The 21,631-nt window shown below is 34.4% G+C and overlaps 2 protein-coding genes and 3 long non-coding RNA genes across 9 annotated transcripts; 4 read left to right on the top strand and 1 right to left on the bottom strand.

Annotated features, from left to right (window-relative positions):
* The first annotated feature begins 2,325 nt into the window (after positions 1–2,325).
* Positions 2,326–3,689, top strand: LOC138138679 (uncharacterized). Its single transcript, XR_011162071.1, has 3 exons — positions 2,326–2,478; positions 2,534–2,719; positions 2,777–3,689. It is a non-coding gene; the product is annotated as an uncharacterized lncRNA (long non-coding RNA).
* Positions 3,690–6,122: 2,433 nt separating this feature from the next.
* Positions 6,123–7,206, top strand: LOC138138681 (uncharacterized). Its single transcript, XR_011162072.1, has 3 exons — positions 6,123–6,262; positions 6,317–6,502; positions 6,560–7,206. It is a non-coding gene; the product is annotated as an uncharacterized lncRNA (long non-coding RNA).
* A 1,065-nt stretch (positions 7,207–8,271) lies between these two features.
* Positions 8,272–15,374, top strand: LOC138138142 (uncharacterized). 3 transcript variants are annotated; one of them, XM_069057906.1, is made up of 6 exons: positions 8,272–8,470; positions 8,520–8,684; positions 8,734–9,025; positions 9,076–9,203; positions 9,254–9,492; positions 13,481–13,506. In XM_069057906.1, the coding sequence occupies exons 1-5, from the start codon at positions 8,419–8,421 to the stop codon at positions 9,481–9,483; spliced, it is 867 nt and encodes a 288-aa protein (XP_068914007.1). In that variant the 5' UTR covers positions 8,272–8,418; the 3' UTR covers positions 9,484–9,492; positions 13,481–13,506. The 3 variants fall into 3 exon arrangements, with proteins under 3 accessions (XP_068914007.1, XP_068914008.1, XP_068914009.1); XM_069057907.1 differs by having other exon boundaries at positions 8,293–8,470; positions 8,734–9,003; positions 9,090–9,203; XM_069057908.1 differs by lacking the exons at positions 8,272–8,470; positions 8,520–8,684; positions 8,734–9,025; positions 9,076–9,203; positions 9,254–9,492 and adding exons at positions 13,286–13,438; positions 13,730–13,921; positions 14,921–15,046; positions 15,103–15,374 and having other exon boundaries at positions 13,481–13,669.
* On the bottom strand, positions 15,372–19,154 carry LOC138138144 (uncharacterized). 3 transcript variants are annotated; one of them, XR_011161973.1, is made up of 3 exons: positions 18,318–19,154; positions 17,649–18,263; positions 15,372–17,585 (listed from the first exon to the last, which is right to left on the bottom strand). It is a non-coding gene; the product is annotated as an uncharacterized lncRNA (long non-coding RNA). The 3 variants fall into 3 exon arrangements; XR_011161972.1 differs by having other exon boundaries at positions 15,372–18,049; positions 18,104–18,263; XR_011161971.1 differs by having other exon boundaries at positions 15,372–17,879; positions 18,104–18,263.
* Positions 19,155–19,292: 138 nt separating this feature from the next.
* LOC138138143 (uncharacterized) lies at positions 19,293–20,150 on the top strand. The gene is made up of 3 exons (XM_069057909.1): positions 19,293–19,450; positions 19,706–19,831; positions 19,884–20,150. Exons 1-3 carry the CDS (start codon positions 19,396–19,398, stop codon positions 20,075–20,077), a joined length of 375 nt encoding a protein of 124 aa, XP_068914010.1. The 5' UTR covers positions 19,293–19,395; the 3' UTR covers positions 20,078–20,150.
* The last annotated feature ends 1,481 nt before the right edge of the window (positions 20,151–21,631 follow it).

Genomic DNA, 21,631 nt, shown 5'->3' with positions numbered 1-21,631 from the left:
ATGAAAATAAATCGCTATTAATTCGATTGACACTTGGGCAAGCGCCATCTATTCACTAAATTGGGAACTATTGTAAAAATGCTAATGTTCGTTTAAAAAAAAATGTACAACGAAGACGTTTCGGCACAAATGTAGCACTCGCTCCTTCGTCGCTTGTGCCTCAAATGCGCTCATGTGCGAAAAATGTCTTCTCGCACTCGGTTCGTAAATAACTATTTCTTCTTCTGTCAAAAAACTGTACTATATTTCACTATTTTTCCTACGCAAAACATCTGTTTTTGGTAATAGAGAAATAATTAGAAAGCATGGAAGAAGTACTGTAGCTTGTCACTTGTAATTATTTCACTCTGGCAATACATAGCAAATATGTAGATGCACCCAAATAGCCGAATCATAAGAGTACATTGAAAACAATCGAAGTTATCTTGGCTTTAGAGACGTCAAATTTTAGAATTGTGTTTTGATATTGATTGTCCTTCTAATTGCAAGGAGTCGTAGAAAAAATTGTATGGAGCTCATGCATAAAGGTTTTTTTTACGCACTCGTGCAGTTAAACTTCTCAATACTGAAAATAAGTACTACTTTATGAACTTGTCCCATAAATTACTGTTTTAATTGTTTTTAAAGTATCTAACATCTCTGTACCTAATATACGTATTGGTACTTCTTAAAAAAAAAACTTGAGAATCTTACTAGGTTTCGGTTTTCTTGTCAATTTTATAAGAAAACATCAGAGAAATATTCCTGTGCCCATTAAGAACACGGTGTTATTCAAGAGTCATGAAATGACTATTCGTCGTAACGTAATACATTTAGAATTTTGATTTTGAACAATGTACCCATTTCAAAAAAATGTAGACACCGCTTTAGTGTCACAAATCTATTACACATTAAATTGTTGTTTTGCGATTAACACCTAAAATAAATAACATCCACACTTATCTCATTCTCGTATGTTGCGTTACAATTTTTTCTGGACATAATTTCAAATTTGGATATAGGTTTTGGTAGATTTGATTTTTTTACTCTCATAATCGCTGCCCATTTTGACCCATTATCTGTTTCCCCGATTATTAGTCCAATAAAATCTGTTTTTCTTCAACAAATATTTTGAAGATAACCTTTTCCCACTTGGACCAAAACATATATAAACTCGCTGACCGTCTAGTATTTTTTGGTACACGAATAAAAATGTCGCGATACTTTGCTTTGCTCTTCCTGGGACTGTGTTCGATCAAATGCGGTAAAAACATGACTATTAGTAGAAATTATTTTTTTATTACATTTTCTCTTGCAGCGCTCGCAATAAACTGTTATGCATCAGACATTACCGCTTTACGAGCAGGTAATATCCAACAACTGAGACACGAATTGAAAGATTGCAACGTGTATATGAGCAACTTTCTGGACGCAGGATTTGGTAAAAGAACTTTATCAGAAGATTTTCGTTGTTATACTGTTGTTGTTGACACTGGTAGGTAGTGAAAAGAACGATGAATTTTTTAAACAAATAGCTTTTGGGACTTTACAGACAGATCTGATATAGTACTCAAAGGGTGCATTCCACCGGGTGGTTGTGGTGTAATGAAGGACGCTTTCAAAGATATGGTACAAAGCTCCCAAGGGTCAGATTCTTTTTCAATTCAAGGAGTCAAGTGCAAGGAGTGTGATAGAAGCGGATGTAACTCGGCAAATTCCTTGTAAACCTTTTCTTCTTCGAAAGGACAAAGAGAGGACAATTAGAAATTGTTTTAGTTCAGAGCAAATCTCGACAGGCGAATGAAAATCATTTCGTTCCAATTCTGAACGGTTACTATTGTTGGTTCTAAGCTTTTATCATTTTTACCGTATTCTTCATTTCCTTATTATTCACTCATTAATTAATGTTAATTTAATACAATATCGTTCACCTCAAAAAACGAAAAAAATTACAATTTTAATTCTTGCAAGAATATTATTAAACAATGCAGCTTACTGGCTTATGGAGACTCGTTTCTTACGTCACTCGTCCCGCAAGTGCCGCGCGCCCGTAAAGATTAATTTACTAAGCGCGTCACATAAATAACTATTAAGTTGTTGTTTTGTGATTATCACATAATTTGCTATACACTTTGTACCAAAATAAATAAATAACATCCATACTTGTCTCATTCTCATCTGTTGTGTTACAATTTTTTATACACTTAATTCTAATTTGGATGCAGAGCAAGTACAATTTGGTTTTTCCACTGTCATAATCACTGACCACTTTGACCCATTATCCGTTTCCCCAAATATTACCACTTTTTCGGGCTAATACAATCGCTTATTCCCACTAATCTTCAACAAACATTTTGAAGATAACCTTTTCCCACTTGGACCAAAACATATATAAACTCGCTGACCGTTTATTTGCAAGTCTTATATTTTTTGACACACGAACAAAAATGTCGCGATACTTTGCTTTGCTCTTCCTGGGACTGTGTTCGATCAAATGCGGTAAAAACATTAGTGTTGGAAGAAATAGAAATTTTTGTTACATTTTCTCTTGCAGCTCTCGCAATTAACTGCCATGCAACAAACCTTACCGCTTTACGAGCAGCTAATATGGAAGAACTGACACATGAATTGGAAGATTGCAATGTGTACATGACCAACATGTTGCGAGCCCAAGGATATGGCAACAGAAAGGTACCAACAAACATGGATCTTCGTTGTTATACTGTTGTTGTTGGCACTGGTAGGTAGTGGAAAAAACGATACATTTTTCAAATAAGTAACTTTTGGGATTTTGCAGGCAAATCTCATAATATAGTGATCAAGGGGTGCATTCCACCGGGTGGTTGTGGTTTAATGAAGGAAACTTTCAAATTTATGGCACAAAGATATCAAGGGGCACCTGCTAATTCGATTCAAGGAGTCGAGTGCAAGGAGTGTGGTAGTAGCGGATGTAACTCGGCAAATTCCCTATAAACTTTTTCTTCTCCGAAAGAGAGTCAAGGACGAATTACGTTTTTTGACCCCTTGATAATGAAGGTGATAACCTTTTGTAGAAATTAATCAGGTCTGTAACGTTGTGGTCTGCAACTGGACAAATACAGAATCAATTTAGCAATAAGTCAACTGTAATTAGACTAAAAAGTGCAATTTATAATGTGTTTTATTTTAAAAAACCAGTTATAATCTGTTTTTTCACGATCGGGAGTAGAAATCAACTTTTCGGATGTCAACATCGTGACTGAAGTAGAGCATTTTCTCCCTAGGGAGCAAATATTTGCAAATATTTGCTCCCTACGGAGTTTTCATTTTTTTGACAGTTGTGACAAAAATCTAATGGGAGTTTTCAATTTTTTTGACTGTTGTGACAAAAATCTAATTGTGTTGTCAAGGCAACTACTAATTCCATTAAATTCATCGAAAGATGACAACTCATTTGTCATCATTTTTTTATTCTTAAAATTTGAGATTTTTGTGCTGTTTGTACTCCCTACCGTGAAAAAAATAGTATATATACTTCTGGAGAGAATGCTCATTTTTCCCTCGGTGCTTTGTACAAACTGCACCTTAGGAAAAATCATGCATTTCTCTCCCTCAATATAACGGGTGACTATTAAAATTTTCACTTAGGGTTGGCTATGGATCATTTTTTGTTTTCCGATGCACCTTAGACACTGACAAGTTTGACATCTCAATAAATGTTTTTCTCTTAATTTGGTTATGTTTCAATTGTACTGACTGACATTTGAGGGATGTATGTTACTATCGATTTGCAATTTGCCAACAAACAAACGGTGGCCATTTTGAAAATTTTTTGCATTAAATAATGTTAAACTTATAAAATTGGTTTTTATTTTTTAGCACGTAGGCTTTGAAAATATCTAGGAAACAAATAGTGCGTTGTATTCCTTACAAATTGGCGGTTGTACACTTTCCAAAAAAAAAAACACAATAAACAAGTTATCCAAATTTGTGGATAAACTATTTATTTTAGATGCCAAACACCTTATATCTTTTGAACGCTCATTGAAAGAGCTATCCAACGATATATAGAAATACAGGGTGTTCCATTTAAAAAAATTGACTAAATAAAGAGTTTGCGTTTGAAGCGCCCTCTACGTAATTAAGTAAAAATATTAATGTTTTTCAACAAGGCAATAAAATTGACGATATTTACAATGTTTTAAAAAACCTAACCTAAATAATTATCATCTGTTATAATTTTTTACAAATTTTTAAAATTTGGTTTGTCCGGACACAAAAGAGCGAATAGTTTACTAACAGCAGAAGTTAGACCCATCAAATGTGGTATCTTCCTCTTTGTTTTGACGAGAGCTTTCCAAAAACGCAAAAAAATACTGGGTGTTCCATTTAAAAAAATATAAGTTTGTGTTGCCACCGATACACCAAACACCCTGTATAATCTAAAATATTTTTAAACCGTGCTCATAACTTGTATGTATAACAAGGAATAATAACATTTTTCAAAGAACTTATATTAACTTAGTAAATCTACTTTGCCAAACCGTTGGGACACACGGTATATAGAAAGGTTGTACTCGTAACTACCATATCGTACCTTTTGAGCGAAATAATAAAATGAAAATAAAAAAAACACGATGAACTACCACCAAAATGACGGTCAACAGTTTTCTTTTATAACCCCACTTTTTTCTGACACTTGTTCTGACACTTACAGACACACTAAAAACAAAACTTGGTGACGTTGTCGGTTGTATTTTCGAGGTAAAATGCATTGTTTGTGGATTTTTGATTTAGAAACAGATTATAAATATTTTAGCAGTGTTCTTTCTGAAGTAGGAGTGAAACAGTCACAAAAACTAAATCATTAATAAGCACAACAAAGGACTTGATCAATTCTTTACAAAAAAAAAAAATCTGAAGATAAAGAAGAAACACAAGCAGCAATAATTCACATTATTATTTCCTCTTGCTTCTTTCATCCGTTGAAGTTGATTTTTGACACTTTCTACTAAAAGAGTTGACACAAAAAAGCAAATAATTTGTGACCTTCCCTACAACCCCGACTTAGCTTCAAGTGATTTCGTTTGGAAAATAATCAGAAAGCGATCTCGGCAGTTTTGGACCTTTTTAAAAATAGAAATTCAAAATATGTTTAGTGAAGTTGCAGAATTAATTCTTCGGTATAAAAATGTGTTTAAATAAAGGGTGACAATATTTTTTAAATGATTTCAAGAAAATGTTAATAATTATGTAAAGACAGTTATTATAAATGTTTCTAAAATTATACTGTCGCAAACCTCCTTGTTCTTAGGCAACCAAGCAAACGCACAAGTTTATCTTTAGTACAGTAAGCTATAAACTATAGGCGGCAAATTTCAGAGCCATTATGTAAAAAACATTTATAAAAACTTCCGTTTTTTGAAATCTAAGAATAATAGCAAATAGCTTAGAAAATAAAAATAAAAATATATCTATTGTCAGTCAACATTTAAATTTATTATTTTTTGAGTTGATAAAAATTGCACCAAAATATTTTTTAACAGGTATTTAAACCCCATTAACATCCAAAAATTTTTTTTTCACTTTTAGTTTAAAATGTTCATAAATAAAAATAGTGTCCTCATATGAGGACGCTGAGAACATAATAAATATGGGATCAATTGTAACAAAATTGAAAGTAATTGAACAACGGAAACTTGGCAGAGAAATGTACCTATTGTTCAATGTAACCAATACAAAAAGAATGTAAAAAGAAACAATATAATATAAAGAGAAACAACATAATATAAAAATAAAAATTATGTCTAACGTGAAACTAGGGAAAACAGTCCGTTGACAATGTCTTAATTTCAAATAAGGAACGGTTAGTTGTCTCCTAAAATCTTTGATGGACATGACGTTTGGACCATGTATTTGTCTCTACAATACAATAGCGTTTACGATGGGCATATCAGTCATACGCGTCGCTAAACAGCAATACTAATTTCCCCTTAGAATGTTTTTCTAAGAGCCAGTCATGATGGCCCACGCCTCCCATGTATGTATGATAATTTTGTATTCATTTGCTTTTTCCAGTCATTTTGACCCGTTTCCCCGATTTTTACCACTTTTCAAGCTAACAAAATCACTTATTCTCACTAATCTTCAACAAACATTTTGAAGATAACCTTTTCCCTCTTAGACCAAAACATATATAAACTCGCTGACCGTTTATTTGCAAGTCTTATATTTTTTGATGCACCAACGAAAATGTCGCGGTACTTTGCTTTGCTGTTCCTGGGATTGTGCTCAATCAAATGCGGTAAAAACATTGGTACTGGAAGAAATTTAATCTTTGTTACATTTTCTCTTGCAGCTCTTGCAATAAACTGTCATGCAACAAACATTACTGCTTTACTAGCAGGTAATATCCAACAATCAAGACATGACTTGGTAGACTGCAATGTGTACATGACCAACATGATGGGAGCGCAAGGATCTGGCAATAAAAATGTATCAACAAACTTGGATTTTCGTTGTTATACTGTTGTTGTTGACACAGGTAGGTAGTGAAGATTACGATGAATTATTTAAACAAATAGCTTTTGGGATTTTACAGACACATCTGATGTAGTGGTCAAGGGGTGCATTCTAGGTGGTTGTGGTTTCATGAAGGAAGCTTTGAAATATATGGTACGAAGCTTTCAAGGGTCAAGGTCTAATTCGATTCAAGGAGTCGAGTGCAAGTTGTGTAATAGTAGCGGATGTAACTCGGCAAATTCCATATAAATCTTTTTTTCTTCGAAAAACAATCAAGAACAAATTGCATTTTTTGACCTCTTGATAATAATACAAGTGATAACCCCTGGATAGTCTTCTTTCTGAAGTAGCGATGAAACTTGCAGTCACAAAAAGTAAATTATTAATAAGCATCACAAAGGAATTTAATTAATTCTTTCCAAAAAAAAAAATCTGAGGAGCACAAGCAATCATTCAAGTGGTGATTTCCTTTTGCTTCTTTCATTCATTGAAAAAGTGTTGAATTACAGCACAAGCAAGTGTTACAAGACAGAAGGAAGCACGCATATAAGTTGCGAGCCTCCATACAACCCTGACTTAGCTCCAAGCGATTTCGTTTGGAAAATAATGATACAGCAGTATCAGCAGAGTTGAACCATTTTAAAAATAAAAAATCAAAATATGTTTAATGAAATTGCAGAATTAATTCTTCGTGTGTTTAAATAAAGGGTAGAATATTTTTTTAAATGCTTTCAAGAAAATCTTAATTATTATAAATATTTCTAAAATTATACTGTCGCAAACGTAGAGGGTCGCAAACCTCCTTGTTCTGAAGCAACCAAGCAATCACACAAGTTTACCTTTAGTGCATATAGTATACTTAGTACAGTACGCTATAAATTATAGGCGGCAAATTTCACAGTCACCATGTAAGAAATATTTATATTATAAATTTTATTGAAATTTAACAATAACAACAATCGCACTGGAAAATAAAAATAAAAACACACTGTTAGTCAACATTTTAAATTAATTATTTTTTGAGTTGATGAAAATTGCACCAAAACATTTTTTAAGATAACCTTTTCCCACTTGGACCAAAACATACACATATAACCTCGCTGACCGTTTATTTGCAAGTCTTATCCCTCGGGCAATTAGAAAAGCCCAATTTACACAGAAACTCGTTGCATAAATAACTATTATTCCACTTGTGCATTTTCCCAAAAACCAAAGAAGGTACAAAAATAGAACGGAAACTAAACTAAAGATAGTGAGGGGTCAACTAATTTTTCAAACATTTGCAGGACTTGACCTTCAATTCAACTTTTCTATCTTCAAAATATTTAGTTTAAAGCTTTGTTTATTTTTTTTACATAAATTTTATTACAGTAAAATATTGGCAAGATAGTAAAGTAAGCAAGAAGAAAAGTTATTGTTTTGTTATTGTTTTTTTCCAATAATGAACATATAAGGCGACCTGATATTCTTTTGTAAATATAAAACATTATCATTATTGTTTATAATTTATTATTCTCTTGCTATTTGATTCCTTATCAATAAATAAACAAATGGATCATTATTACCATTATAAAGGATATGGCAGGAAGTTGTATAAAACTATTGAATAATATGCACTAAAAGCAACAATTTTAGAATATCATTAAAACATGAAATAACAGGACTCACCAACTGGTTTTCAGTTATGATTTTGAAGGAACTTATTTATTTCTCTTTTACGTAAATAGATATAAACAAATAGGACAAGGTATGGTCATCATTTTATTACACAGCAGATTGTTTCACTCTACGAAGAAGCAAACCTCCAAGCATGTATTTAAAATATGTTAATATAAATAAGCTGAGCCGCATGTGCGCTACATAAGTGTGCAAGATCTGAAAAAAAATGGTGATTTTAGCTCAGTTTTCCAGAGAAGACGAACCCCAACGTTCGCAAAAATGTCAAAATGTATAGTTCTGTTGTATTTGTTTGTTTGTTTTGTCGAAAAAAGTAAAGAACACAAACACAACAACACAGATCTGATTGGTGTTGTTTGCAGCTTACAGCCTGATGTGTTACACGAGCGACGTCAACAGTTACTTGTCGAGCAACAACACGGAACATTTGAAACACAAATTGCAAAAGTGTAGTGATTACGTAATGGCCATGCACAGCAGCAAGACCCCGATGGATTCGGAACTGCACTGTTACACCATCAGCACAGGTAAAATGTTGTGAGGGAAATTTCAAGATTGATTCTTTGTTGTTGGTAGATTATCCAGAGATTGCGCTGAAAGGGTGCTTTCCGAAAGGCATTTGTGACAAGCTCAAGAAAACCTTTAAAGACATCATCGGAACAAAGAATATTGTCACGTTTGATATCGTCGGAGGTATTGAATGTAACGAGTGTGACAAGGACCAGTGTAATTGGGGAAGTGGGTTTATCCCTTCTTACAATTCCACAGCGAATTCAGCACTTCCTACCATTTTGGAAACGTTGTCAACAGCAGCCTCTGCTACTATCAACAGTACCCGCGATGACGGTATTGTAAAATTAAACAACTAGTAAATATTTATATGTGTCTGTTTTGACGTGAAACAATTTTTTCTCAAAGTAATCTCCTTCCAGATCCGACTTTGCTCAAATGCTACTTCTGTTCTGAACCCTGCGACACGTCGACAGCACTCAAAAGCTCGTGCGAACTGTCCGTCGAAGGCGTTTGTACCGTTGAAGTCCCCAAGGGTAGCAGTTGACCTATGTTTTCTCTTGAAACTTTCTTCTTGGAATTTCAGATAGCAAGATCTCGTCTTTGGCTCGACGGGGGTGTCAGATTGTTCCCGAAGGTGTGGAACCCTCTTGCATGCAAGGTTCGCGGTGCACGTTTTGTAGAAGTGACTTTTGCAATGCTTCTCCATCTAGTGGACTTAACAAAACGACTTCTTCGTCCAAAATTCCTTTACTAGATTCTATGGCCATTGGAATTTTTACTGCTCATTTCAGTATAAAAATTTTATTTCACTAAACAATCTAGGTAAGATAGTTTTCTCTTAAATAAATGATTTTGATTTGTGTCTTTTAACCCTAACATTTTCCTTTAAACTTTTCTCTGAAATCTTTCATCCAGAGATAAATTACAAAATATTTTTTTTATTTGGTTATAGGTTATGAGTATGACACTACCATCTGAAATATGCAATGCAATTGTCTTTCAAACAGTTGTAATAACTCATTTAACATGTTTTTATTTAACTTGGGATAAAATTGCAAGACTCCAGTAAATGTTTGTGAAAATTTTAACAGACTTACAGATTCCTTTTGTAAAATGTAGGCTCTAAAACAGAAGGTTACAGAACACTTGACCAAAACGAGACTCACTAAAATGTGACTGAGGAAACAGAATAGAAATATCACTAAAAGTATGAAAGTCAAGCTAGTCTAGCTTTTCAGGCAAAAATAAAACTAGCTAAATAACGTATGACGAAAATATCAAAATTATTTTATATCCCGCGTTCAAATGAAATCTTGGGCTAGGAAGGCGTCAATTGTTGCGCTTTTTTAAAGCGTAAATAAATTGGAGCATGTTGACAGCTAACCTAAAATTTAGAATCAAAATAATCTTTCTTTTTTTTTCCTTGCAATGTTTTACATTAAAAATAAAATAACTAACGATTCCTATTCTATCTAATATCTAAGAACACCCTTGCTGAAAACAAATATGTGCCGCTTAAACATAAACAAATGTCATTCGTGTCAAACGGCGGGAAATTCAAACGTTACACTGTTCTGAAGGGTTTACTTTTTCCAACGTCTACTCAGCCCTGCATTTCATTTGAACGCACGATAGTATAGTCCAATTTTTACCCTTTTGCGATGACGTCATTATCTAGTAACTTTACGTATGTTTGAGCTAGGATCAGAAACAAATTTGAATTGATCATAAATAACTACAAATGTGTCAAATTTGTTGACAATTCCTTCAAAAGGTTATGTTTGTAATCATATATAATATACCAAGGGACAGATATATTGCCGGAAATTTTTTCGAGCAGTCCTGACAGACGAGTGTTTGTCGCAAGAAAATTACACGAGGGCGTCAGCCCGAGGGTAATTTTGAGCGACAAACACGAGTGTTGGACTGCAAGAAAAAATTTCTGGCGATATATATCTGTCCCGAGGTATATTCGGAAGAGAATCGCCCGAAAATTTTTTCCCTAGGTCAATTATATCGGAAATTTTCCCTAGGGAAAATTTCCGCTTAATTAAATTGTGATTGGTTGCTATTCAAATAATTCGGAGTTGTGATTTGTCAATATAAATCATGTGACATTTGAGGACGATTCTCAATGTAATAATTGAAAGAAATGAAAAATTGTCAAATTGACAGGAGCATAAAATAACCTCAAAGTGACCATCAATAAATAAACGTGCCTTTTTTTTGTTTTCTTATGTTTCTGTCGTTTCAATAAAGAGAAAGCGAGGAAGGAAATCGTGACGTCACCTCAAAAGGGTAAAAATTGGAGTATAGTGATGGAAGATTGAAGAAGAAAGGAAATTACAAACCCTGTTTAATTGATACGACGCCTTCTGAAGCAATTTTTACCAATTTTTTCATATTAAAAAAATTACACAAGAGACCAAATGCAGTTTCAAAAAACAAAGAAAAAAGATATAGACGAGGTTAGGTTCTGTGTTCAAAATAGTGTAAAAGCAAGGACTAAGAAATATTTTTTATCAAAACTAGCAAATGTAATACATACTACAGTTTCTTCACTGACGAAAAAAAAATTCATTTTGTCAAGTTTTCAATTGATTGAAGATATACTCTTTCAAGCCGGAAATGTGTAAAGCTGCTATAAGAAAATTATTACTGCTGGAGAAATTGAAATTGAAGAAACATTTTTTTAAGTCTAGATGGGCTATACTTGTTCTGGCAACGAGGAAGAGTAAACGCCTAGTAATTAGACACTGGTTATATGCATTTCTGTGGCCCAGAGCGTTTCAACTAGCACCAATTGTAGACATGTTAAAAAAACCTGTGATGCACATACTTACCTAAGACTACTTTGAAGATCAAAATTTGGATTTTTATTAAAAAAAGGAGAAGGTAATCTCATCTGTTGATCATAATAGATCAAAATCTTGATCTCGATCTATCTTAATCCTGCTCTATTTCAGATATTCATTCAGTTCTATCTTGACCTTGATCTATTTCCGTCTATAGTTGGCGCGGCGAACCAGTGGAGTAGCCACGCCCACGAGGTGTCCACATGATAGTTCGTAGCGACGAATTGATTTGAGTTTTGTGCGGGAAATTTAAATCTTACTGCTTTAAGAATGAATGGAAATTTTGACTGCGTCTATTGAGCTACACTATACTTCTTAACGCGCTCTCTTTGACCAATAGGAAACCATTTCCCGAAAATCACGCCAGTTTATTACTCCATTAAGTCGCCGCGCCGACTGTAGATCTCGATCTTCGACAGTTCATAGCGCAAAACATAAAAAACTTCCAGATACTTAATGTTTTTAATACTTTTTATTGGAGTAAGATAGCGTATAAAGAAAGCAAAATAAGGCACAATTTGATTCAAGAGCAGTTGTTGTCGTTTCACTTGACTGAAAATAAAAAATTGAAACTTGTTCAAGAAGTTCATTCCACTGTGGGTTGAGGTTAAACAGATATTGCACATTTTTGTGGTTAATGTGGTTATTGTGGTAACAGTGGAGGTTCCAGTCCACCTTATATCAAAAGCGAGACCACAGTTAATATACACTCTGTCTCTGGACCTTTTCCCATGAGGTTAGGTAAAAGAAAAGTGTATAAAAGTCTTGGATTTTCTCATGGGCTATGACTCATATCTGCGCAAGCGTTGCGTTAGTGTCATCTCTCTCTCCCCCATTTATATTTGAATTTGAAAGTAGTCGACGTTTTCAGTTTTCGTTTACAGATTTTTCGCTGCCTTATCGCTCCGCCCTATCGCAGATATTTCCAAGGTCATAGCCTATGAGAGAATCCAACACCTCGAACTAATGCATTTTCGTATTGATCAATTACTACAAAAATAGTTATTTGTACAACTAGTTATGAAAGTCATACTTTTTTTCACGAATTTGCAGATTGATTAACGAGGGCGTAGCCCGAGTTAATCAAGCAAATAAGTGATTTATGATAAATTACAAAAAAAATTTGGTATGCTTTGACAATCATCTCCAAGGAGATGGAATAAAATGAGGCAAAAAAAGTACTACTTTCACTACGATTTTTCGTGTAAAAAAGTGCTACTTCACTACGATTTTGCGTGTAAAAAAGTGCCACTTTTCTAAGCGTTTCATATACGAGTTACGTAACGTTACAAAATAGATTCTCTGCTCTTGGCAAATAAAATTAAAGTATGTGAGAAAAGTAAAACATGTATACAATGATACATTTTAAAAATACTGTAAAACAAATTAGAACAAATCTGATCGAGATATCAAGGAGAATTATGCCAAAATTTGAACAAGACCTGTGTGCTATTTTTAGGCATTTTATTTAAGTTTTTAGGTTACATTGTTTAGTTTTTTTCCAGAATTGTTGGACTAAAAGGTTATAAAAAGCACGACCGTAAAATGCGGTTTGATTGCACCTTTCTTGAATTTTAATGGTTAATTTGCGGTATTCTTAGAAGTAGCACCAGTCCTAACAACAATCACAACTAGCTCAAGTCAAATAAAGTGTAGCCAATTGTAAAATCACAAAAAGTGTGACCTAAAAAAATAACGCAACAAAATAAACACTGCAAAAACAAAACAAACTATTATTAATAATCCAAGTATCATAAGGCGAGTATTTAAAGAAAGTCCGACACACATGCGTTAAGTGCGCGCCAAAATTTTGCCCAACCTAAATTTAGTGATCCAGAAACTTGTCTACCAATCGTCCACCAAGATGTGGACCCATCTCATGTTTTCACTTTTGTTGTGTCAATTTAGGAACGGTAAAACATATCAATTTGTATAAAACTTATCTTTGTTTTTAGTTCACAGCTTGATTTGTTACACGACCGATTTTGAAAAGGTGCTAGAAGGAAATGTGACTAGGTTGTCCAACAAATTACAAGACTGTGCTGGTTACAATGACAAAGTGAGACAAATCGATCCGGAGCTCCAAATACCCACAGATTTTACCTTGCACTCCATTCATTGTTACACTTTTGAGGTTGGTAGAGGTAATGATGCTTGAATAATCTATTGTTATTTACATGATGTCGTTTTGTAATGCTCAACAGATGTGGTTATCAAAGGGTGTGTTCGAAGCGGCGGCTGCGATGTTATAATGGATGTGTTGAAGAACACGGTGCAAAAAATTCAAACATTTGATGCTGGAAAGGTGGAATGTACAGAATGCAACCATGACAAGTGTAACATTGGCTATGATATCATTGAACCCACCGCTCCTGCTTCTCTGACAGCACCAAGAGGTGATTATTTGGTGTGGGCCACCCTAAACAAAAACAAGGTCTTGGATTTTCTCATGGGCTATGAGTCATATAAACCAACCGGAAAGTATCGTCATTCGTTACGTTAGTTTCGTCTCTCTCTCTCTCGTCTATCGCGTAGATATTTCCAAGGTCACAGCCCATGAGAGAATCCAACACCTCTAACGAGTTTACTCGAATTCAAACAATTTAATTTGTAAAAGTATTAACAATTTTTTAAATACTAATTGAACTTTAAACAGAAATTTCGATTTCTTTCTTGTTATTCACAAGCCAAAGATCGCAAAAACAAAATTATTTCAAAACTTTTTAAACCATATTTTTCATCCTGTCCTAATAGATCGTGTCAGCAAGATATTGCTGAATCTCATAGTGTCATAGTAAACAGTACTTAATTTTTTTTTGGTAAAAATACTTTGAAAAAACATTTTAAAGGTCTCTCAGAGTAGAGAACAACACTAACGTTGAAATTAATTCCAATTTTGTATTTTTTTCAATGAATTTGTTGCATTTTCAGAATGAATATTTTATTCCTCTCGCCAGCGATAAAATTTTTACTGCCTTGCATATTTGTGGAAACTATAATATTTACAGAATTTTTAATTTCATTAATTTTTTTTTCACAAACATTTCGCAATAAGTAAATATGTAGGTGTAGGATTATTTTAACAGCAGGTGAAATAATTAATCTTAATTAAAGAGCACATTTTAATGAAAATGTATACTTATGTAAAGATGAAACAAACCAAGAACAAAAATAAAACATGTTTACCTCAGTAAAGTTTTATTTTAAATTTGATTTACATTTAAAAAAATGTTTTCCATAAATCCTTTTTTTGTTCAATTCGTTAATAACAAAACTTTTACGGAAAATTCCAGAATTTTTATTCACCCAACTCGCCATTACCGTGGGTGATAATGAAACAAATACACAATACAGAGTGAGTCACGTTATGTTAATAAGTTTCGCGTATATTTCAGGTGAAACCTCCTTGAAATGTTATCACTGTGCGGAACCTTGTGAAATAGCAAAATCGCGCGAAAGGATCTGCGGAGGAAACATCGGAAAATCGTACGAAGCAGTGTGCACCACCGAAATACCAGAAAGTATTATAACACTAGTTGCATAATGAGAAACGTAATGCAATTCTGGAACGTTTCAGGTATCGAAACTTCAAATTTGGCCATTAGAAAGTGTCAAATCGTCCAAAAGGGGCAAGAACCTTCGTGTTCACTGAATTCGATCTGCACGTCCTGCAAAAGTGACTTGTGCAATACAATAGTTATTTCTGATGTAAGCGACGTGACCTCTGCAACTACCAGGGCCACGACTATTATCACACTTTGGGTCTGGCTGACAACATTTTTATTTTTGTAATCATGTGTGTTGATTAGTACGATATTAAGTATATTTAATAAAAGTTCCAGACGTTTGGTTCAGTCTTTCATTCGTTATAAAAGTTTTACCCTAGATTCTGTGTTAGCTACCTTGTAGTGTGGTATCTACGAAAAGAAATTTGCAAGTGAAATGTTGTCACGTTTGAACACTTAAAATAGAACTTTACCATTGCAAAAATATTTTACATACTTAATCCACCCAAAAAGAGACACATTTGAATCTAAAAATCCTCTCTTGAAAATTAAATCTTAAAACAATCTGCATTATCATCAGGTAAATTCTTTTAAAACAAGAACTTAACTCCGAGCCAAAAACGTGAAGCAAAAAACGTATTATGTACAATCATGAAGACGTGATTGGTCCTTGAGATTTATTGGTGCAAACCACGCCCAAAAGAAAACATTTCTTATAAAATAAAGAAAAACGTTGTCTTTAGTTCCGACGAATGAAATTGGCAAATACACAAAATTAGATTTTACTCACTACCACCAATGATTCATGCATTTCACTGACATGATTTCAATCATGATTGAATCACTCATTCACTCAGTCACCACTCGGAACGAATTTTCTAGAAAAAAATTTTAATTAGGAAAATAATTACGAAACAATTTCCAATAAACAACTTTCACCACACTGATAATAATTATTAATAATTCCACTTCACAAAATCTGACTCTTTTTTAAAATAACAATTACGGGATTAATCTCTACAGAGAATGCATGGGCAATGGTTTAGATGTAGCAGTAGGTTAAAAACGAAAATATATACAGTCGCGGACAGGAAAAAGTAGGACAATGTTTTTTCGCTAATGTAAGTCTGCATGCCCTTTCTATGGTTACTATGAAAATATTTATTTATTTATTACAGTAACCCCGGTTTACTCAACTCAATTTTGGTTAAATTTCTGAATAAGACATGCTACTTTTTTCTGTCCGCGACTGTATGTATTTCCGAAAGCATAGTTGAAACTTGCACATGCCACGCGCTCCATCATTCGATGTTTTATTTTTATTGTGAGTCAGCATGAAAACAGTGTTTTAATGCTAAACAAGCAGTGGCATAATTATTCTCTTAATGTTTTCTAAAAATACTCGTACCTTTACGTTGGCGTTTCTTCATTTACTGCCCCTGGTATGAAAACAAGAGACAAAAAAAAATTCTGAAAGTACTTACTAAGCACTAACACCCAATAGTACATTATTAAACGCATGTAAGATGCTATTTTTTACAATTTGCACCTTCTGACCCGTCAAAAGTAGTAATTTTTAAATTCTGGGGAATTTTATGGTGGTTGGCAAAAAACCCTTGAAACTTCGATATTCGCGCGTATTGGCTGACGCTGCCAGACGCCTCTAGACTTTAGAGAATTCTGGCAGGGGAGTCTGGCAGTACCAACATGATAACCGTAAATTATACTATCGCTGTTACAGAACCGCTTTCAGCCATTGTGAGCGCAAATTGTAAAAATCCTATTATTTGCAACTCGAATCATCGGGAAAATAGCTACCACATGATTGTCCTCTTTTAATTATGAAAGTAAAAAATAATCAGTGGGGAGAAGATCTGGCAAGGGAGTTCTATCACTATATTTTAGCCCAGTATCCAGTATTCCAGTATTCAAAAATGGAGCAATGAATATGTTGGTAGAAGCAACAAGAAAATATAATTTCTGCGAAGTTAAAAAAGCCAAATGTTGGGCAATTATCATGTTTATGATAATGACTTGATAAAAACTATACTGTATATCTTAGCTCTTAGATATACTGTAGAAAATTATTGTACAAATGTAAATTAACTTGACAAATTTCCTCCTTTTAATTAAAAAAAAAAAATCCCAAGAGTTTTTGAGCTGATGCTGAAGCACAGATACGAATCGAGTAAAAACGATGGAGAGTAACGTTTAAATCCTTTTGTCACCTCTTGAAGTGGGAGACTTCTCAGTCGGCAAACAATTCTTCAGTAACTTCAATAACTTCTTCATTTAAAACATTTCTTTGTAATTTTTGGTGAAAAAAGAAGCATGTCTGGGAAATGGATTGCTGGTGGTGACACTTCGTAGCAAAAATTTTGCCTAAGCAACTACTTTTTCTGACCTGACCTGACCTGACCATTTCTGTTCTTTCTTGACCAAAGACTTGAGCGATTTGACGTAGAACCTTCATTCGTATAGTTTTCTCGGTGACATATCATCAATCCTTATTATTCCTTTGAAATTCCAAAATACTTACTTAAACCCTATAACCCTTCCAAGAATAGAACTGTTTTAGCATGTTTTTCATTGGTGTAAAGCAATGATTTCACCTTACCCAGTGGTGATAAATCTTCTTAAAAATCTGTGATAATCTTCTTGAATGATAAAATTTGATACATCCTCAGGGTTAAGATCAGTATAATTGAAATAATTGTAACTCGACGTAAGTTATTTCCAGTGTTATTTTTAGTTTTTATTCTTCCTCCTAAATTGAATTTTGAAGAGAAATAAACTAAATTTTGATAACGTTGTAAGAAATAACAAGCAGGATAAACCATCCTTGTATCTAAAAAGTAGAATACACTAAAGAAACGACTCGAGCAAAAAACCAATATCCCTGGGTCATTGACAATCAAGTGCTGAATGATTTGATAACTCAAACTCTTTAATTGTCTATTATGAATAATGCGATGAAAAACATGCAGCCAATAATAATATGAACCAGCTGTCATTGCGCTTTAAGTGAAAGTTCTTTTTAGAATTATTTTTATCGAAAAATGTTCTACTTACAAATAATTACTTTGTGTAATGTTTGTTGTCACTTAAAAACTTCAATATACATTCTAAGTGACCACAATGCTTCTATTTCACTTTAACTATCCTGTCCCGAATTTAACAAAGTGTCTAAATTGTGGCACCCTGCCAAAAATTCTTCATTCAACGAAGCGAGCTGCAAACAGTTTCACTATTTGCATTCCTAGCAATTTATCACTGTATTCCTTACCAGGCTCTTTTTATAACAATTTCAAATCGCCAACAACAATTACATCCAAATTTAGTGATCATAAAAATTCTTTGCACCAAAGATGGTAGCTCTCAACTAAACAATTTACTCTGCATGCACTACATCATTCACTGTCTTAAATCCATTAAACTTTTGCGACCTCTCTTATCTAATACTCTCGGATGAACGATTTCCTTGTCTTGTCAGTCATAATGGACGATATCTCTTAATTTATTTGTATTTACAAACAAAAAACTTTCAGTAAATACGGATCCACGCTAGTTTCAAAATTATATGGTGTGATCAAAAAAATTTGACGTCGAGGCAACCTTGAAAGTGAAACCCTTCGACCTCAATCTGAGGGATCTGAGGGATTCAATACAGTTAATTTTGGTTGTAAAAAGTTCTGGAGAAATAGAAATCATCATCATCAGTCATGTTTTGATGTTAATTTAACTTGTTTGTCAGATTTTCTTCACTTGAACCACTCCTGTTGAAACGTCAACAAACCAGATCCTAACCTCACTTTCTCAGTTTCTCGCATTCGTCTTTTCTAGCGATGCAGTCAAACTTTGACCTATTTCTGGCATTCCTGCTTATTTATTATCCGCCAACGCTAGCCTTGCTCCTTGTCTCCCCCACCCAACTTTTTTTCTTGTGGTGTTGTCGCACAACGGCACAACAGTTGGAGCTCTCGGCTTTATCTCGTAATCAAAAAGCTCTTTGTGACACAAAAGCGGTACCCCATAAAACACAAACATTGATTAAAAACAGATCGTACAAACACGAGCTGTCATCTCTTTCCTCCAACAGAAAAACAGACTCCAGCTGTCATTACTTCATTAGGAGTGCAAGGGACACCTTTTGACAAATTGGACCGACACCGCAACGGCGTTATTTCAAATCCTGTGATAAAGATAAAGAGTGGAATTAAAATTAAGTACCAACATCGATATCCCTCCTTTTCCCCCCCGTTCGCTTTGGTAAACGTTCCGTTGGAGCGCTCGAATTTTATTTCAGTCGCGGATTATCTTGTGCGAAAGAAGTGTCCGCCGGAAAAATCAGCGAGTGTCAAAACATGGCCAAGATTCTGTTGTTGTCGTTCGTCGCCGTCGTCTTCCTCCTCCAGCACTGTGAGTACCGCGTTTAATTTGTTTGTTTTTGATATTTTAATGTGCAGTACACTTTTTACTGTTGTGTTTATTGGCGTTTTTACAATGTGTAAAGGCGACACACCCAGCCGGCGAAGAATCGCACTGGCTGTTGGACCTCTTCGCATTTGTGTCACATTCGGTCATCGCTGAAAAATTCCGTTACGTCAGGCGTACGATTTCATAATGGGACACCATTTGCAGCGCGAATTATTTTCAATGTTGATGCAATTACAGGTGAGGCCTCGCTCAAGTGCTACTATTGCTTGGAGGCCTGCGAGGTGTCCAAAGCGCAGGAGAAGGTGTGCGGACAGAACATTGGGGCTTCCCAGGAGGCGGTCTGCACGACGGATGTCGCCAAAGGTACGAACCGACTTGGGAAAGACAGGAAGTGACTGGTTTTTTGAAATTGCAGATTCGAAATCGACCAGTATGGCCGTCAGGAAGTGCCAGATTGTCACCAAGGACGGAAAGGCACCGTGTTCAGATCAATCAACTTGTACACAATGTAAGACCGAATTGTGTAACGCCGCCACCTCCGTCGCTCCCAATATGGCGGTAGTTGGCGCCGTCGCGGCCTACTTGGCGGCGAAGTTCTTGTTACACTAGATCACCAGCAATTTGTTTATTATACGTTTATGTAATAAGTTAATAGAATAAATTAACACACTGTGGAAGAGTTGATCGCCTTGTCCATCCGCCTCCGCGCTTCCTTCGACGGGTTCAAGGTGTGGGCGCCAGGTGGCGCAGGCGCGATAATAATAAGTACTACTAATTTGAAGTAATGGATGCGTAATCGTCATGTTTTTCACACCAACCATTTAATGTAAAAAGAAAACATTTCAGTTACACCGGTCGCAGTAACGTACACGTTAATCAATTGCTTTTTTCACAATAATAAAAAACTTAATAAATTACAGTACTAAGTTTGTAGTGTGCTTATTATAAGCAAATAATGACACTTTCGCTCCTCTTGATAAATATTTACATTTAACGGATCTATTTAAAGTCCAGATCCATTAAAAAAGGTGAATTATACAAATTGGCAGCATTTTTTATACAGAATGATTATCTTTAGAGTTTAGATAACCGTTGAAATAAAAATAGTGGGAATAAATGTTGTTAAATTTTTGTAACAAATACAAAAAACAAATAGATTTTGTATATTTTATAAGGAATAAAAAACTAGAATAGTAGTTTATTTAACGAGTTCGTGTGTAAATTGGGCCAAGAAGGCCCAATTAACACAAGAACGAGTTGAATACAAGGTTTTTTTGTTCGACGAGCCCCTTAAAATTAGCTTGACGTTTTGTTTTGACAAGTTGTAACATTTATCAAAACCCGCTCACACAGGCGAAATTCTCAAATTCTGACAGTGTTGAACAAAAAAAGAGATTTTTTTAATATTTGAATGTCTAAAAATATTGGGCCGTATGATTTCCTCTTCATTAAGACTTAAAGACGGTCGGTAAGGACTTTAATTTTTCCCTTTAATTAAGTTTTTAACGATTGTCCTTAGTGGTTATTTTTGAATAAAATGTTAAACAACGGCAAGTGATGTTTAATATTTCCATTAACTTGACAGTGTTTCCTTAAAAAGACAAACAAATGTCTTAAATAGAGGAAATCACAACCCTTTATTTAAATCATTTTTTAAAGAGTTGTTGACAGCTTGACCGACAGCCATCGCCACCTATAGGACAGTAGCTTAATTGATTACTCTTGTCCTCTGTGGTTAGTCTAGTCTCACACTCTGTTAATTGAGTGGTTCAAAAATTGTGGCGGTTGTTCACAAGAAATCGCATAATAATTTTGCATTCACTTATTAATATTTATAAATGAAATATTGTTCTATGGGCATCAAATCCAAATTAGCAGGGTACTAATTTTCGATATTTCAAATCAAATTTTTCCCACAACGAATGCATTAATTTCTTGAACATAATAGATTAGGCCTCGATTATATAAATGCGATAAGTAAATACAAGTGGATTGGTAATTCAAGTCAACCTACGCATATCGAGCCCCGATCTTTGATTGGTCAACATGTTTTGACTTTTCAGTACACCAATTACGCCAAGCTAATGAACATTGCTATTGACCAATAGAAATTTGGGGGTAAAGATTATGCAGCTTACAATGCACCAGTGAGAATGAAATAAC

The sequence above is a fragment of the Tenebrio molitor genome, chromosome 9 (assembly GCF_963966145.1).
Source record: "Tenebrio molitor chromosome 9, icTenMoli1.1, whole genome shotgun sequence".
Taxonomy (NCBI): Eukaryota; Metazoa; Arthropoda; class Insecta; order Coleoptera; family Tenebrionidae; genus Tenebrio; species Tenebrio molitor.
Note: the sequence above shows the minus strand (reverse complement) of the source record. Positions and strands in the feature narration are given on the sequence as shown.

Coding starts and splice junctions, on each gene's coding strand:
- LOC138138142 (XM_069057906.1), top strand. CDS start 8,419: ATGTCAAAATGTATAGTTCTGTTGTATTTGTTTGTTTGTTTTGTCGAA. Junction 8,471..8,519: donor TGTTTGTTTTGTCGAAAAAA/GTAAAGAACACA, acceptor TGTTGTTTGCAG/CTTACAGCCTGATGTGTTAC. Junction 9,204..9,253: donor TACCGTTGAAGTCCCCAAGG/GTAGCAGTTGAC, acceptor TTGGAATTTCAG/ATAGCAAGATCTCGTCTTTG.
- LOC138138143 (XM_069057909.1), top strand. CDS start 19,396: ATGGCCAAGATTCTGTTGTTGTCGTTCGTCGCCGTCGTCTTCCTCCTC. Junction 19,451..19,705: donor CGTCTTCCTCCTCCAGCACT/GTGAGTACCGCG, acceptor ATGCAATTACAG/GTGAGGCCTCGCTCAAGTGC. Junction 19,832..19,883: donor CACGACGGATGTCGCCAAAG/GTACGAACCGAC, acceptor TTGAAATTGCAG/ATTCGAAATCGACCAGTATG.